The sequence below is a fragment of the Somniosus microcephalus genome, unplaced genomic scaffold, assembly GCF_052327205.1.
Source record: "Somniosus microcephalus isolate GS21.2 unplaced genomic scaffold, FLI_Smic_1.0 unresolved_chr1, whole genome shotgun sequence".
Lineage (NCBI taxonomy): Eukaryota > Metazoa > Chordata > Chondrichthyes > Squaliformes > Somniosidae > Somniosus > Somniosus microcephalus.
The window spans coordinates 107,230,342-107,246,717 of record NW_028225179.1 but is presented as its reverse complement, the minus strand read 5'-3'; the positions used below and the strand labels follow the sequence as shown (position 1 = coordinate 107,246,717).

General features: G+C 53.3%; 1 protein-coding gene across 1 annotated transcript in view; it reads right to left on the bottom strand.

The window, feature by feature from the left end:
- Positions 1–16,376, bottom strand: part of LOC147095694 (E3 ubiquitin-protein ligase TRIM39-like) — a 131,260-nt gene that overhangs the window by 14,290 nt on the left and 100,594 nt on the right. The window contains exon 4 of the mRNA XM_085973694.1: positions 8,787–8,809. Within this exon, the coding sequence (XP_085829820.1) occupies positions 8,787–8,809 (23 nt within the window). The remainder of the gene's footprint in view (positions 1–8,786; positions 8,810–16,376) is intronic.

Sequence of the window (16,376 nt, the reverse complement as noted above, 5' to 3'; positions counted from 1 at the left end):
CGAGTTAGGACACGGGCAGTGAGCACAAGGGGTGATGGGTGACCGGGTCTTGGTGCGAGTTAGGACACGGGCAGTGAGCACAGGGGTGATGGGCGAACGGGACTTGGTGCGAGTTAGGACATGGGCAGTGAGCACAGGGGTGATAGGCGACCTGGTCTTGGTGCGAGTTAGGACACGGGCAGTGAGCACAGGGGTGATGGGCGAACGGGACTTGGTGCAGGTTAGGACACGGGGCAGTGAGCACAGGGGTGATGGGCGAACGGGACTTGGTGCGAGTTAGGACACGGGCAGTGAGCACAGGGGTGATGGGCGAACGGGACTTGGTGCGAGTTAGGACACGGGGCAGTGAGCACAGGGGTGATGGGCGAATGGGACTTGGTGCAGGTTAGGACACGGGGCAGTGAGCACAGGGGTGATGGGCGAACGGGACTTGGTGCGAGTTAGGACACGGGCAGTGAGCACAGGGGTGATGGGCGAACGGGACTTGGTGCGAGTTAGGACACGGGGCAGTGAGCACAGGGGTGATGGGCGAATGGGACTTGGTGCGGGTTAGGACACGGGCAGCGAGCAGAGGGGTGATGGGCGAACGGGACTTGGTGCGGGTTAGGACACAGGCAGCGAGCAGAGGGGTGATGGGCGAACGGGACTTGTTGCGGGTTAGGACACGGGCAGCGAGCAGAGGGGTGATGGGCGAACGGGACTTGGTGCGAGTTAGGACACGGGGCAGTGAGCACGGCGGTGATGGGCAAACGGGACTTGGTGCGGGTTAGGACACGGGGCAGTCAGCCCAGGGGGTGATGGGCGAACGGGACTTGGTGCGAGTTAGGACACGGGGCAGTGAGCAGAGGGGTGATGGGTGAACGGGACTTGGTGCGGGTTAGGACACGGGCAGTGAGCACAGGGGTGATGGGCGAACGGGACTTGGTGCGAGTTAGGACATGGGCAGTGAGCACAGGGGTGATGGGCGACCGGGACTTGGTGCAGGTTAGGACACGGGGCAATGAGCACAGGGGTGATGGGCGAACGGGACTTGGAGCGAGTTAGGACACGGGCAGTGAGCACAGGGGTGATGGGTGAACGGGACTTGGTGCGAGTTAGGACACGGGGCAGTGAGCCCAGGGGTGATGGGCGAATGGGACTTGGTGCGGGTTAGGACACGGGCAGCGAGCAGAGGGGTGATGGGCGAACGGGACTTGGTGCGGGTTAGGACACAGGCAGCGAGCAGAGGGGTGATGGGCGAACGGGACTTGTTGCGGGTTAGGACACGGGCAGCGAGCAGAGGGGTGATGGGCGAACGGGACTTGGTGCGGGTTAGGACACAGGCAGCGAGCAGAGGGGTGATGGGCGAACGGGACTTGGTGGGAGTTAGGACACGGGGCAGTGAGCCCAGGGGTGATGGGCGAATGGGACTTGGTGCGGGTTAGGACACGGGCAGCGAGCAGAGGGGTGATGGGCGAACGGGACTTGGTGCGGGTTAGGACACAGGCAGCGAGCAGAGGGGTGATGGGCGAACGGGACTTGTTGCGGGTTAGGACACGGGCAGCGAGCAGAGGGGTGATGGGCGAACGGGACTTGGTGCGGGTTAGGACACAGGCAGCGAGCAGAGGGGTGATGGGCGAACGGGACTTGGTGGGAGTTAGGACACGGGCAGTGAGCACAGGGGGTGATGGGCGAACGGGACTTGGTGCGAGTTAGGACACGGGCAGTGAGCACAGGGGGTGATGGGCGAACGGGACTTGGTGCGAGTTAGGACACGGGGCAGTGAGCACAGGGGGTGATGGGCGAACGGGACTTGGTGCGGGTTAGGACACGGGCAGTGAGCAGAGGGGTGATGGGCGAACGGGACTTGGTGCGAGTTAGGACACGGGGCAGTGAGCACAGGGGTGATGGGCGAACGGGACTTGGTGCAGGTTAGGACACGGGTCAGTGAGCACAGGGGGTGATGGGCGAACGGGACTTGGTGCGAGTTAGGACACGGGCAGTGAGCACAGGGGAGATGGGCGAACGGGACTTGGTGCGAGTTAGGACACGGGGCAGTGAGCACAGGGGGTGATGGGCGAACAGGACTTGGTGCGGGTTAGGACACGGGCAGTGAGCACAGGGGGTGATGGGTGAACGGGACTTGGTGCGAGTTAGGACACGGGCAGTGAGCACAGGGGTGATGGGCGAACGGGACTTGGTGCGGGTTAGGACACGGGCAGCGAGCACAGGGGTGATGGGCGAACTGGACTTGGTGCGGGTTAGGACACGGGCAGCGAGCACAGGGGTGATGGGCGAACGGCACTTGGTGCGGTTTAGGACACGGGCAGTGAGCACAGGGGAGATGGGTGAACGGGACTTGGTGCGGGTTAGGACACGGGCAGTGAGCACAGGGGTGATGGGCGAACGGGACTTGGTGGGAGTTAGGACACGGGGCAGTAAGCACAGGGGTGATGGGCGAACGGGAGTTGGTGCGAGTTAGGACACGGAGCAGTGAGCACAGGGGGTGATGGGCGAACTGGACTTGGTGCGGGTTAGGACACAGGGCAGTGAGCACAGGGGTGATGGGCGAGCGGCACTTGGTGCGGATTAGGACACGGGCAGTGAGCACAGGGGAGATGGGTGAACGGGACTTGGTGCGAGTTAGGACACGGGCAGTGAGCACAGGGGTGATGGGCGAACGGGACTTGGTGCGGGTTAGGACACGGGGCAGTGAGCACAGGGGAGATGGGTGAATGGGACTTGGTGCGAGTTAGGGCACGGGCAGTGAGCACAGGGGTGATGGGCGAATGGGACTTGGTGCGAGTTAGGACACGGGGCAGTGAGCACAAGGGGTGATGGGTGAATGGGACTTGGTGCGAGTTAGGACACGGGGCAGTGAGCACAGGGGTGATGGGCGAACGGGACTTGGTGCGGGTTAGGACACAGGCAGCGAGCAGAGGGGTGATGGGCGAACGGGACTTGTTGCGGGTTAGGACACGGGCAGCGAGCAGAGGGGTGATGGGCGAACGGGACTTGGTGCGGGTTAGGACACAGGCAGCGAGCAGAGGGGTGATGGGCGAACGGGACTTGGTGCGAGTTAGGGCACGAGCAGTGAGCACAGGGGGTGATGGGCGAACGGGACTTGGTGCGAGTTAGGACACGGGCAGTGAGCACAGGGGGTGATGGGCGAACGGGACTTGGTGCAGGTTAGGACACGGGGCTGTGAGCACAGGGGTGATGGGCGAACGGGACTTGGTGCGAGTTAGGACACGGGGCAGTGAGCACAGGGGTGATGGGCGAACGGGACTTGGTGCAGGTTAGGACACGGGGCAGTGAGCACAGGGGGTGATGGGCGAACGGGACTTGGTGCGAGTTAGGACACGGGGCAGTAAGCAGAGGGGTGATGGGCGAACGGGACTTGGTGCGAGTTAGGACACGGGCAGTGAGCACAGGGGGTGATGGGTGACCGGGTCTTGGTGCGAGTTAGGACACGGGCAGTGAGCACAGGGGTGATGGGCGAACGGGACTTGGTGCGAGTTAGGACATGGGCAGTGAGCACAGGGGTGATGGGCGACCGGGCCTTGGTGCGAGTTAGGACACGGGCAGTGAGCACAGGGGTGATGGGCGAACGGGACTTGGTGCAGGTTAGGACACGGGGCAGTGAGCACAGGGGTGATGGGCGAACGGGACTTGGTGCGAGTTAGGACACGGGCAGTGAGCACAGGGGTGATGGGCGAACGGGACTTGGTGCGAGTTAGGACACGGGGCAGTGAGCCCAGGGGTGATGGGCGAATGGGACTTGGTGCGGGTTAGGACACGGGCAGCGAGCAGAGGGGTGATGGGCGAACGGGACTTGTTGCGGGTTAGGACACGGGCAGCGAGCAGAGGGGTGATGGGCGAACGGGACTTGGTGCGAGTTAGGACACGGGGCAGTGAGCACAGGGGTGATGGGCGAACGGGGCTTGGTGCAGGTTAGGACACGGGGCAGTGAGCACAGGGGGTGATGGGCGAACGGGACTTGGTGCGAGTTAGGACACGGGCAGTGAGCACAGGGGAGATGGGCGAACGGGACTTGGTGCGAGTTAGGAGACGGGGCAGTGAGCACAGGGGGTGATGGGCGAACGGGACTTGGTGCGAGTTAGGACACGGGCAGTGAGCACAGGGGGTGATGGGTGACCGGGACTTGGTGCGAGTTAGGACACGGGCAGCGAGCAGAGGGGTGATGGGCGAACGGGACTTGGTGCGAGTTAGGACACGGGGCAGTGAGCACAGGGGTGATGGGCGAACGGGACTTGGTGCGGGTTAGGACACGGGCAGTGAGCACAGGGGAGATGGGCGAACGGGAATTGGTGCGAGTTAGGACACGGGCAGTGAGCACAGGGGGTGATGGGTGAACGGGACTTGGTGCGAGTTAGGACACGGGGCAGTGAGCACAGGGGAGATGGGTGAACGGGACTTGGTGCGAGTTAGGACACGGGCAGTGAGCACAGGGGGTGATGGGCGAACGGGACTTGGTGCGAGTTAGGACACGGGGCAGTGAGCACAGGGGGTGATGGGCGAACGGGCCTTGGCGCGGGTTAGGACACGGGCAGTGTGCACAAGGGGTGATGGGTGAACGGGACTTGGTGCGAGTTAGGACACGGGCAGTGAGCACAGGGGTGATGGGCGAACGGGACTTGGTGCGGGTTAGGACACGGGCGGCGAGCAGAGGGGTGATGGGTGAACGGGACTTGGTGCGGGTTAGGACACGGGCAGCGAGCACAGGGGTGATGGGCGAACGGGACTTGGTGCGGGTTAGGACACGGGCAGCGAGCACAGGTGATGGGCGAACGGCACTTGGTGCGGATTAGGACACGGGCAGTGAGCACAGGGGAGATGGGTGAACGGGACTTGGTGCGAGTTAGGACACGGGCAGTGAGCACAGGGGTGATGGGCGAACGGGACTTGGTGCGGGTTAGGACACGGGGCAGTGAGCACAGGGGAGATGGGTGAACGGGACTTGGTGCGAGTTAGGACACGGGCAGTGAGCACAGGGGTGATGGGCGAATGGGACTTGGTGCGAGTTAGGACACGGGGCAGTGAGCACAAGGGGTGATGGGTGAACGGGACTTGGTGCGAGTTAGGACACGGGCAGGGAGCACAGGGGTGATGGGCGAACGGGACTTGGTGCGGCTTAGGACACGGGCAGCGAGCAGAGGGGTGATGGGCGAACGGGACTTGGTGCGGGTTAGGACAGAGGGCAGTAAGCACAGGGGTGATGGGCGAACGGGACTTGGTGCGAGTTAGGACACGGAGCAGTGAGCACAGGGGGTGATGGGCGAACTGGACTTGGTGCGGGTTAGGACACAGGGTAGTGAGCACAGGGGAGATGGGCGAACGGGACTTGGTGCGAGTTAGGACACGGGGCAGCGAACACAGGGGTGATGGGCGAACGGGACATGGTGCGCGTTAGGACATGGGGCAGTGAGCACAGGGGGTGATGGGCGAACGGGACTTGGTGCGGGTTAGGACACAGGGCAGCGAGCACAGGGGAGATGGGCGAACGGGACTTGGTGCGAGTTAGGACACGGGCAGTGAGCACAGTGGGTGATGGGCGAACGGCACTTGGTGCGAGTTAGGACACGGGGCAGTGAGCACAGGGGGTGATGGGCGAACGGGACTTGGTGCGAGTTAGGACACGGGCAGTGAGCACAGGGGTGATGGGCGAACGGGACTTGGTGCGAGTTAGGACACGGGGCAGTGAGCACAGGGGTGATGGGTGAACGGGACTTGGTGCGGGTTAGGACACGGGCAGCAAGCACAGGGGTGATGGGCGAACGGGACTTGGTGCGAGTTAGGACACGGGCAGTGAGCACAGGGGGTGATGGGCGAACGGGACTTGGTGCGAGTTAGGACACGGGCAGTCAGCACAGGGGGTGATGGGCGAATGGGACTTGGTGCAGGTTAGGACACGGGCAGTGAGCACAGGGGTGATGGGCGAACGGGACTTGGTGCGAGTTAGGACACGGGCAGTGAGCACAGGGGTGATGGGCGAATGGGACTTGGTGCGAGTTAGGACACGGGCAGTGAGCACAGGGTGATGGGCGAACGGGACTTGGTGCGGGTTAGGACACGGGCAGTGAGCACAGGGGTGATGGGCGAATGTGACTTGGTGCGAGTTAGGACACGGGCAGTGAGCACAGTGGTGATGGGCGAACGGGACTTGGTGCGGGTTAGGACACGGGCAGTGAGCACAGGGGGTGATGGGCGAACGGGACTTGGTGCGAGTTAGGACACGGGGCAGTGAGCACAGGGGTAATGGGCGAACGGGACTTGGTGCGAGTTAGGACACGGGCAGTGAGCACAGGGGTGATGGGCGAACGGGACTTGGTGCGGGTTAGGACACGGGCAGTGAGCACAGGGGTGATGGGCGAACGGGACTTGGTGCGAGTTAGGACACGGGGCAGTGAGCACAGGGGTGATGGGCGAACGGGACTTGGTGCGAGTTAGGACACGGGGCAGTGAGCACAGGGGGTGATGGGCGAACGGGACTTGGTGCGAGTTAGGACACGGGCAGTGAGCACAGTGGGTGATGGGTGAATGGGACTTGGTGCGAATTAGGACACGGGGCAGTGAGCACAGGGGGTGATGGGCGAGCGGGACTTGGTGCGAGTTAGGACACGGGCAGTGAGCACAGGGGCTGATGGGTGAACGGGACTTGGTGCGAGTTAGGACACGGGGCAGTGAGCACAGGGGGTGTTGGGCGAACGGGACTTGGTGCGAGTTAGGACACGGGCAGTGAGCACAGGGGGTGATGGTTGCACGGGACTTGGTGCGGGTTAGGACATGGGGCAGCCTAGTTTTGGATGAGCTCAAGTTTACGTAGGTTGGAATGTGGGAGGCTGGCCGGGAGTGCGTTGGAATAGTCAAGTCTAGAGGTAGCAAAGGCATGGTTGAGCGTTTCAGCAGCGGATGAGCTGAGGGAAGGGTGGGATACGGGCGATGTTACGGAGGCGGAAATAGGCGGTCTTAGTTACGCCACAGATATGTGGTCGGAAGCTCATTTCCGGTCAAATATGACACCAAGGTTGCGAACAGTGTGGTTCAGCCTCAGACAGATGTTCAGGAGAGGGATGGAGTCAGTGGCTAGGGAACCGAGTATGTGGCAGGGACCGAAAGCAATGGCTTCGGTCTTCCTAATATTTAACTGGAGAAAATTTCTGCTCATCCAGAACTGGATGTCGGACCAGCAGTCGGACAATTTAGAGACCATGGAGGGGTCGAGAGAAGAGGTAGTGAGGTAGAGCTGGGTGTCGTCAGCGTACATGTGGAAACTGACTCTGTCCAAGGGGCAGCATGTAGATGAGAAATAGGAGGGAGCCAAGGATAGATCCTTGGGGGACACTACAGGAACACCAGTCTGCGCTGAGCTTCTCAATCTAAGCCACTGGCGTAAATCAGTCGTAGCAAGGGGTCGATTTCCAATGCCAGTGGCAAGTTGAAAATGTGCCCCAAAGGGTCTCAACACTGATCACTGAGGCACCCACTCAGCACTTCACCATCCCTCCACCCCACCCCACACCTCACCATGCTGGCACACCTCTAACCGTTACCCTTCATCCAATTTCTTAACCTGTCCCCAGGTAGAGTGATTAAGGTTGTTACCCTACAAGCCCAAGATCAATTGGGCAGAGGGGTCTTCTACATTTGAATCCATCCTGTGGTCTTGTAGGTGGGTGGAGGGTTATCAGACATGGGGAGATCCCTAAGCTGCTCCCAGCAGCTGATAAGGGGGTTGGAGGGGGGGAAAAGGTGAGGTTGGGTGGCATAACTGAGGGCCACCAGCTGGCAATCTGGGCCGTGAAATGGTGCTCTCGCCAATAAAGCAGCAGACGCCAACAGAAAATGGAAAGAAAAAGGAAACATCTTTATACAGAGCCTTTACTTTTCGATTTATTTTACCTCTAATGCTATTAATACACCAGCCCGGAATTTGTGATGCGACAGCGACTGCTGCTGGCCTCGAAGAAAGCTGCCCATTGAGGTCTCGCGATCTCTGTGGCGAAAACTTTAGGTTTCTCAATGTGTAATTGACTGTAGCGCTGTCAATGGGGGGGAATTCCTAGCGCGATGCAGCTGTGACATCAGCAAGCTGTCACAGACAGCAAACCAGGAATTGAAAGGCACTGATTATCCGCACTTTTCAAAAATGCTGCAGAGAGCGAAATAAAGATTGGGACGTACACATGGGGTTAAGGTGGAAGCTGGAATATCATGAACAAACTTTATAATTTGTTTTTCAATCTACAGTAGTTATTTTTATCATAATGGAGAAACGTGACATTCCACAAATATAAAAATTTGTTTTTCAGGGTCAGAACGTTTTTTTTAGCAGTCAATACATTGTTAAAACCCCAGTCACACCTATTCCAACAAGGCTTGACACTTAATGGGGCATTTAACAGCGATATTCACGCGGAAAGCTCAAGTTTTCATCAGTGCCGGCTGGGTGGGGAGGGCGTGGGTCCACAGCACAGCCAGTGTCGGAGCAGGGAATGACTGACCGCAACTTCAGGATTCCCAGGTCTAGATGCGCGCACGCTACATCCTGAAGTTGCGGTCAGTTTCAGGGAGTAATAATCGCAAACGCTGATAGTTCACCGTCATTACCCATCGCAAAATCCGGGCCGTCATCCCAAGGACAGTCCAACGGTAAGTAAATCTGCTCGCTCAGAAGCAGTTCTGCTTTTAACGAACATCGTTTTTGTGAGCAACACTGAATGTAACTATTGCTGGGACAGAATGGATCAAGTCTAACTGGATATACATAGGAAAAGGTCACACACCTGTCAAATATAGTGCCAATGTTCTAAAAACACAAAGAAATGAGAAATGTCAGCACAAAACTTACACAGCGAGATGCAAACAAGCTCAAAACAGCCAAACATTCAATGGTAACATTTGTTTGAAAGGGGGAGGGAAAGAGGCATCCGATTTCTACATCCGAGTGCAGCGTAGATTTACCAGAATGATACCTGGACTCCAAGGGTCAAATTAGGAGGAGGGATTTCACAAACTAGGGTTGTATTCCCTGGAATTTAGAAACTTAAGGGGGTGATTTGATTGAAGTTTTCAAGATATTAAGTGGAACAGATAGGGTAGCTGGAGAGAAGCTATTTCTGCTGGTTGGTTGGGGAGTCAAGGACTAGGGGACATAGCCCAAAAATTAGAGCTAGGCCTTTCCGGAGTGAGGTTAGGAAACACTTCTACACACAAAGGGTGGTAGAAATTTGAAACACTCTTCCGCAAACAGCAGTTGATGCTGGATCAATTGTTAATTTAAATCTGAGATGGATAGATTTTTGTTAACCAAAAGTATTAAGGAATATGGGGCAAAGGTAGGTATATGGAGTTAGGTATATCAGGTTAATCAGCCATGATCTGATTGAATGGCAGGACAGGCTCCAGGGGCGAAATGGCCTACTCCTGTTCCTATGTTCTCACTGTGCTGTTTAAGGATGGAGACTGAGGTGGCCAATCAGTGGCCGACCGCATTAGCATCCTCCGTCTAGTCTCAGTTTGCACAGAACCAGCAGCTTCTTGTAGTTATATAGAAAGAAAGACTTGCATTTATATAGCGCCTTTCACGACCACCGGGCGTCTCAAAGCGCTTTACAGCCAATGAAGTACTTTTGAAGTGGAGTCATTGTTGTAATGTGGCAGCCAATTTGTGCACAGCAAGCTCCCACAAACTGCAGCGTGATAATGACCAGATTATCTGTTTTTGTGATGTTGGTTGAGGGATAAATATTGGCCAGGACACCGGGGATAACTCCCCTGCTCTTCTTCAAAATAGTGCCTTGGGATCTTTTACGTCCACCTGAGAGAGCAGACGGGGCCTCGGTTTAACGTCTCATCCAAAAGACGGCACCTCCGACAGTGCAGCACTCCCTCAGCACTGCACTGGGAGTGTCAGCCTAGCTTTATGTGCTCAAGTCTCTGGAGTGGGACTCGAACCCACAACCTTCTGACTCAGAGGCGAGGGTGCTACCATCTTTTTTTTTTTTAATACTTTATTGAACATTAAGAACATTTACAACATCGTGATCATTACATTGTATGATACAAATCAATTCCACCGCTCTGCACAGACATTCCGCCACCACATTTTAACATCAAAACCTGAAGTTTAATTTGTCACCTGTAACATATATTAATCGATTGTACTTTAAAAATTGGTTGTAAAATACTGTCCTTAAATTCCTTTCTGAATAAAACATCCACAGAGCCTTATAATGGTCTTTTAGTTTATATTTAAAATACTCTTTTAGATTGATTCTCCCCCCCTTAAAAAACAGAGCATTCCTTCTTTGCACAATCACGAATCTAGCCAAACTGAACATTAAATTAATTGCCGCTCCGCTAGACTCTGGCAAACTCTCCTGCAATCCCCATCTCAAAATTGAGTCCCACGGGATTCCCATTCTCACTGTTCGGTCACCACCCAGCAAAAAAGCTTCACACAACTGTCGAACATAGTACTTAAAGTCATTTAACTGCGGACATAACACCAGTAAATGGGACAGAGTCTCATCCTGTGTCCCACACATTGGGCAAGTTGCCGCCTCCACTCGTCCAATCTTGCACAAGACCGTCATGGTAAAAATCTGGTTATGAGCCAATTTGAAATCCAGTTCAATCCATTCTGGGCATTTAAAATTCGCCCACACTCCCTTCCAAATCCTGTTGAAGTCCAGCTGTGGGTATATACTCTGCCAAAACTCCTGACCAGCAGGTGTCTTGAATCTCCATTCTCTGAATACCTCATAGAAATCTCGAGTATTACAGTTGTCAAATTGGACTAACTCTCCCCCTTTCTCCAGTACAAAGCTTGGAAAAGCAGGACGCATTTTACTTCCTTTGGAGATTTCCGCATTTATTTCTTCCATCCAATCCTGTGGCATTGCCCTCACAATCTTCTCATACATGATTCCTATTGCTTTTCCTTCTACCTCCTGATCCTCCTCCCACACCATGTCCCTCACTATCGCTTCCGGCAACCAACCTGGAATCACCTCGTATAATACATCTTTCACCAATATAATCCCAGCTTTTATAAAAGATTGATTAAATAAAACCTCTCCTTCGATGTTGACCCACCTGTTCAAAAATAAGGGCTGTTCTAAAAATTCCTCAGCCCCCTTGGGCATAAACTGCACACTTTTTAAAAATTGAGCCCAAGTCTCTACAACCCCCTTATAAAACCTAGGGAGAAGCTTAATCGATTTCAAAAACATATTATTGTATTCCATATACAATATCCCCTGCCCTCCTATCCCACTTTGTTTTAAAAAATGCTCAAAACAACTCTTCCAAAAACTTGAATTTGACTTCTGAAGAAATCTCTTCACCCATTTGATTCTAAAGGATTTTTTCTTCAAATCAATATCTGGGAAGTTGAGTCCTCCCTGATTTCTCCGTCCAATGATGGTATTGTAAGCCACCAAGGCTGGTTTCCCTTCCCATAAAAACCTCACACAAGCCTCTCGGATGGATTTTTCTGCCCACTCAGGAATATCCTCCACCGTCAATAAGTACCATAGCTTAGATAGCAGGAGAGCAGACACCACTGTCGCTCTTCCTTGCACTTTCAACCACCTTCTTTCCCATCTTCCCAAAATCTTTTTAATTTTCATAACCTTCGGTTCCCAATTTAATCAATCCACTTCTTCCCTGTCTTTCTTGCACCCCATATGCACCCGCAGAACTTCCAAAACCTCCACCACCTTAAAGGGACATTCCCCCAACCATTCCCCCCTACCCCTCCCTGCAACCAGGCATTGGGACTTACTATAATTCACTCTGGCACCTGAAACTCTACAATATTCCTCCACTACCTCCATAGCTTTCCTCACTGACTCCCCATTTCTCAATGTTAAGGTTGTGTCATCTGCATATTGGTGTATCACCGACACCAGCCCGGAACTGGGTACCACAATCCCAACTACGCCTTGTTTCTTTCGCATCATGTAACCTAATGGTTCTGCTACCAATGTGTACAGCAGTGGGGACAGGGGACAACCCTGTCTCACTGATCTCTGTATCGGAAAATACTTAGATAAAAAACCATTACATTTAACACAGCTAAATATGTTTGAATAAAAAATCCTTATCCACTGAATGAAATTTTCCTTGAAACCAAATGCTTCCAAAACCTTCAATAAAAACTCATGAGAGACCCTATCAAAGGCTTTCTCTTGATCTATCTTTAATACATAAGCCTCCCTCCCACTCTCTTCCATGAGTTCTATCGCATCTCGGATTGAGACCACAGAGTCTGCGATGTCCCGGCCTATGACTCCATAGGACTGAGAGGGCCAAACTATCTCCGGTAACACCTCCTTCAAAAGATTTGCCATAACCCTCGCCAAGATCTTATAATCCACATTTAATAGTGTAATGGGCCTCCAATTCTTCAGATCCCGTCTATCCCCTTTATTTTTATAAGCTAAGCTTATGATACCTCTCCTCATAGATGGGACCAGGCTTCCCTCAATTTTAATTTCCTTAAAAACTCCTAAGAGCAATGGACTTAAAATCTCGAAAAATTCCTTATAAAATTCTGCACTTAGTCCATCGGACCCTGGGCTTTCCCCCCCCCTTCATTCCACTTATTGCTATTTTTATTTCCGCTAATCCTACTTCTTTATCACACATGCTTCTCTCATCCTCCTTTAAACCCTTTTCAATAAAAGCAGTAACCTTCTCCATCTCCAAATTGGAAATGTCTTCTTTTGTATATAGCTCTTGATAAAAGCTGCTAGCTGCTTCCAAAATCTCCTCATTTTCATGAATGATCTTCTCCCCAACCTTCAACTCCTCAATTAACGATAATCTCTGTCGCAGCTTCTCTTGCTCTAGAAAATATCTAGTGCATCTTTTGCCCTCCAATGTATCCCTAGCCTTTGCACGGAGAATGGCCCCCTTGCATTTTTCAGCTTGCAATAATTCCCACTCTTCCTTTAGCACCCGGAACTTAGTCTCAGCTCCCTTATCCCCTCCGTCAACTGCTTTACAGACATCCGTAAACCTTTTGTTTATATTCTCTTCTCGATGCCGGTTAGCTGCCGCCCTCTTTTTCCCATAACGTACCGAAAAAACTTTTACTTCATATTTGAAATTGTCCCACCAAACTCTTCTTTCTTTCAAGAACAAAAGTTCCTTCTGAGCATTCTTTATTATATTTATAATCCCTTCTTTATAAGCACTTTCCTTCAGGTATTGATTGTTTAAAATCCACACCCCTGAACCGATCTTAACTCTGCTGTTCCTAATTCTAAGAACCAAAGCCGAGTGATCACTAAAAAATACTTTTTTATAATAAATCTCCATCACCTCCGAACTTAACCCTTCCCGCATCAACACAAAATCTATTCGGCTCTGTTTTAAAACATCACCCACCCAACCTGCTCTGGAGAACTCCCTTTTTATGGGGTTCCGGTCCCTCCATAAGTCTCTCAAATTTAAATTTGCCATCATTTTTATAATCATCCCTCTGGAGTTATCCTCTTTAAAGGTCATCTGGGCTGAAATGTCCATCCAAGATAAAAATACAATAAAATCCCCCACTATACAAGGATTTTCCACCTCTGCCACTTCAGTGAATAACCCCCGAAAAAACTCGCGATGCTTGCAATGGTCGTTCGGTGCATAGATATTAAAAAGATCACAATTAAATCCCTCCAATTTTACCCTTAGCTGTAAAAATCTCCCCTCAGTGTCCTTGTCCACCAAGGCAACATTCTCTTTTATGGACGGACTCACCAAAACAGCCACCCCTCTACGGTTATTGTTTGCACAACTTGCAAACACCTCTCCCTTCCAAACCTTCTGAACTCTTTCTAGAATATCCTCATCCCAAAAGGTTTCTTGCAGACACAACAAGTCCGTGCCTTTAAAACCCTGCAACAACTGCTGCAATTTCTTCTCACCCCTCAGTCCGTTCACATTGATCGAGACTTCTTCGCTGCACAGGATCTCTAACCAACGCTATACACCAGATACATCGATGACATTTTCTTCCTATGGACCCACGGCAAAGAATCACTGAAAAGACTACACGATAACATCAACAAGTTCCATCCCACCATCAAACTCACCATGGACTACTCCTCAGAATCGGTCTCATTCCTGGACACACGAATCTCCATCAAAGACGGACACCTCAGCACTTCACTCTACCGCAAGCCCACGGACAACCTCACGATGCTTCACTTCTCCAGCTTCCACCCTAACCACGTTAAAGAAGCCATCCCCTATGGACAAGCCCTGTGAATACACAGGATCTGCTCAGACGAGGAGGAACGCGATGGACACCTACAGACACTGAAAGACGCCCTTGTAAGAACGGGATATGACGCTCGACTCGTCGGTCGACAGTTCCGACGGGCCACAGCGAAAAATCGCATAGACCTCCTCAGAAGACAAACACGGGACACAACCAACAGAGTACCCTTCGTCGTCCAGTACTTCCCCGGAGCGGAGAAACTACGCCATGTTCTTCGCAGCCTTCAACATGTCATCGATGACGACGAACACCTCGCTAAGGCCATCCCCACGCCTCCACTACTCGCTTTCAAACAGCCGCCTAACCTCAAACAGACCATCATTCGCAGCAAATTACCCAGCTTTCAGGAGAACAGCGACCACGACACCACACAACCCTGCCACAGCAACCTCTGCAAGACATGCCAGATCATCAACACAGATACCACCATCACACGTGAGGACACCACCCACCAGGTACATGGTACATACTCATGTGACTCGGCCAACGTTGTCTACCTCATACGTTGCAGGAAAGGATGCCCCGGAGCATGGTACATCGGCGAGACCATGCAGACACTGCGACAACGGATGAACGGACACCGCGCAACAATCACCAGGCAGGAGTGTTCCCTCCCAGTCGGGGAACACTTCAGCAGTCAAGGACATTCAGCCTCCGATCTTCGGGTAAGCATTCTCCAAGGCGGCCTTCGAGACACACGACAACGCAAAATCGTCGAGCAGAAACTGATAGCCAAGTTCCACACCCATGAGGACGGCCTCAACCGAGATCTTGGGTTCATGTCACGCTACATGTAACCCCACCTGACGCAGGGTCATCCAGACTCGAGTCGACATTGGCTTGTTCTCTCTGCACAGATGTGGCCGGACCTGCTGTGATTTCCAGCCAAAAAAATGTTTTTTGTCTGTTTTTTTGTTTTTCATACAGACCCCAGCATCTGCAATATTTGACCCCTTGTGACCCCACCTCATTGTTCTTTGATGTAATGTTTCCCTGACTGACCTGTTTGGACACCATTCACACCTTTGACTGCTGTGATTATCTCTCTGCCGAGGTGTGATAAATGGCAGTTGGAAAGGTTACCTGTAAACATCTGACATGATTCTCTGACTATATAAGCTGTGTCTTTATGCATTTCTCCACTTCACCTGAAGAAGGAGCAGCGCTCCGAAAGCTTGTGATTTCAAATAAAGCTGTTGGACTATAACCTGGTGTTGTGTGACTTCTTACATGAGACCAATGTAATCATGGCTCCAAAGAAGGGAAGTATGCCCAATAATCTCCCCATCATTTAATCTCTGGCTCTTCCCTCCTCTCATGCTCCTTCTCAACTTTTCGGCCAGCTGTTGCTTTTTCCTGCAGCCTCCGGCTCTTTTTCCCCTCCTGTTTGACCCCTCCCTGCTGTTTCAGCCTCTTCCTTGCCTTAACTTTGGGCCCAGGAGCTGCCCTTTCTCCCTCCTTCTGCCCCTCACTAACCTTTCCCTTTCCACATGATGCCACCCCATCCCCGACTTCCATGTCTCTGTCCCCCTCTAATTCCTCACACTCAAGCTCTTCTGCAACCCCCTGTGCCTGCTCCCCGTCAGATACATAATCCTGCTCCCCGTCAGATACTTCATCTCCCATAGAGAGTCTTCCTGCTATCGCAGTTTTTCCCACTGTGCCGCCCCCTTCGACCACGTCTCTACCTCTGACCCTTGCACCTTGTTCCCTCTCTCCATGGGACAATGGCGCACCTAGATTGTTCCCTTCTGACGTCTCTATCTCGCCGATCCCATTCTGCTGTCCATTTAAGGCTCCTGCCTCTTGCACCCTCTCCTCGCCCTGCCCCCTCCCGCTCACCAAAATATCCGACTCCCCGCCTCTCCCCGGAGCACTCACTTCCACCACACACCCCGCTCCTGCCTCCTCTCCCCCCGCAGACACCAGACTCCCCAGGGGGAGCCGAACTGCACTAAGGCTCGAGTCTGCACTCGACCCTTGCTGCCCGCTGTTGTCTTTGTTCCCCTCCATAGCACTCGCCGTGTTTTCCGCCATCTCCATCTCGATCTCCGCTCCGCCAACCTCTGCCTCTTCCTGTGCTCCTTTT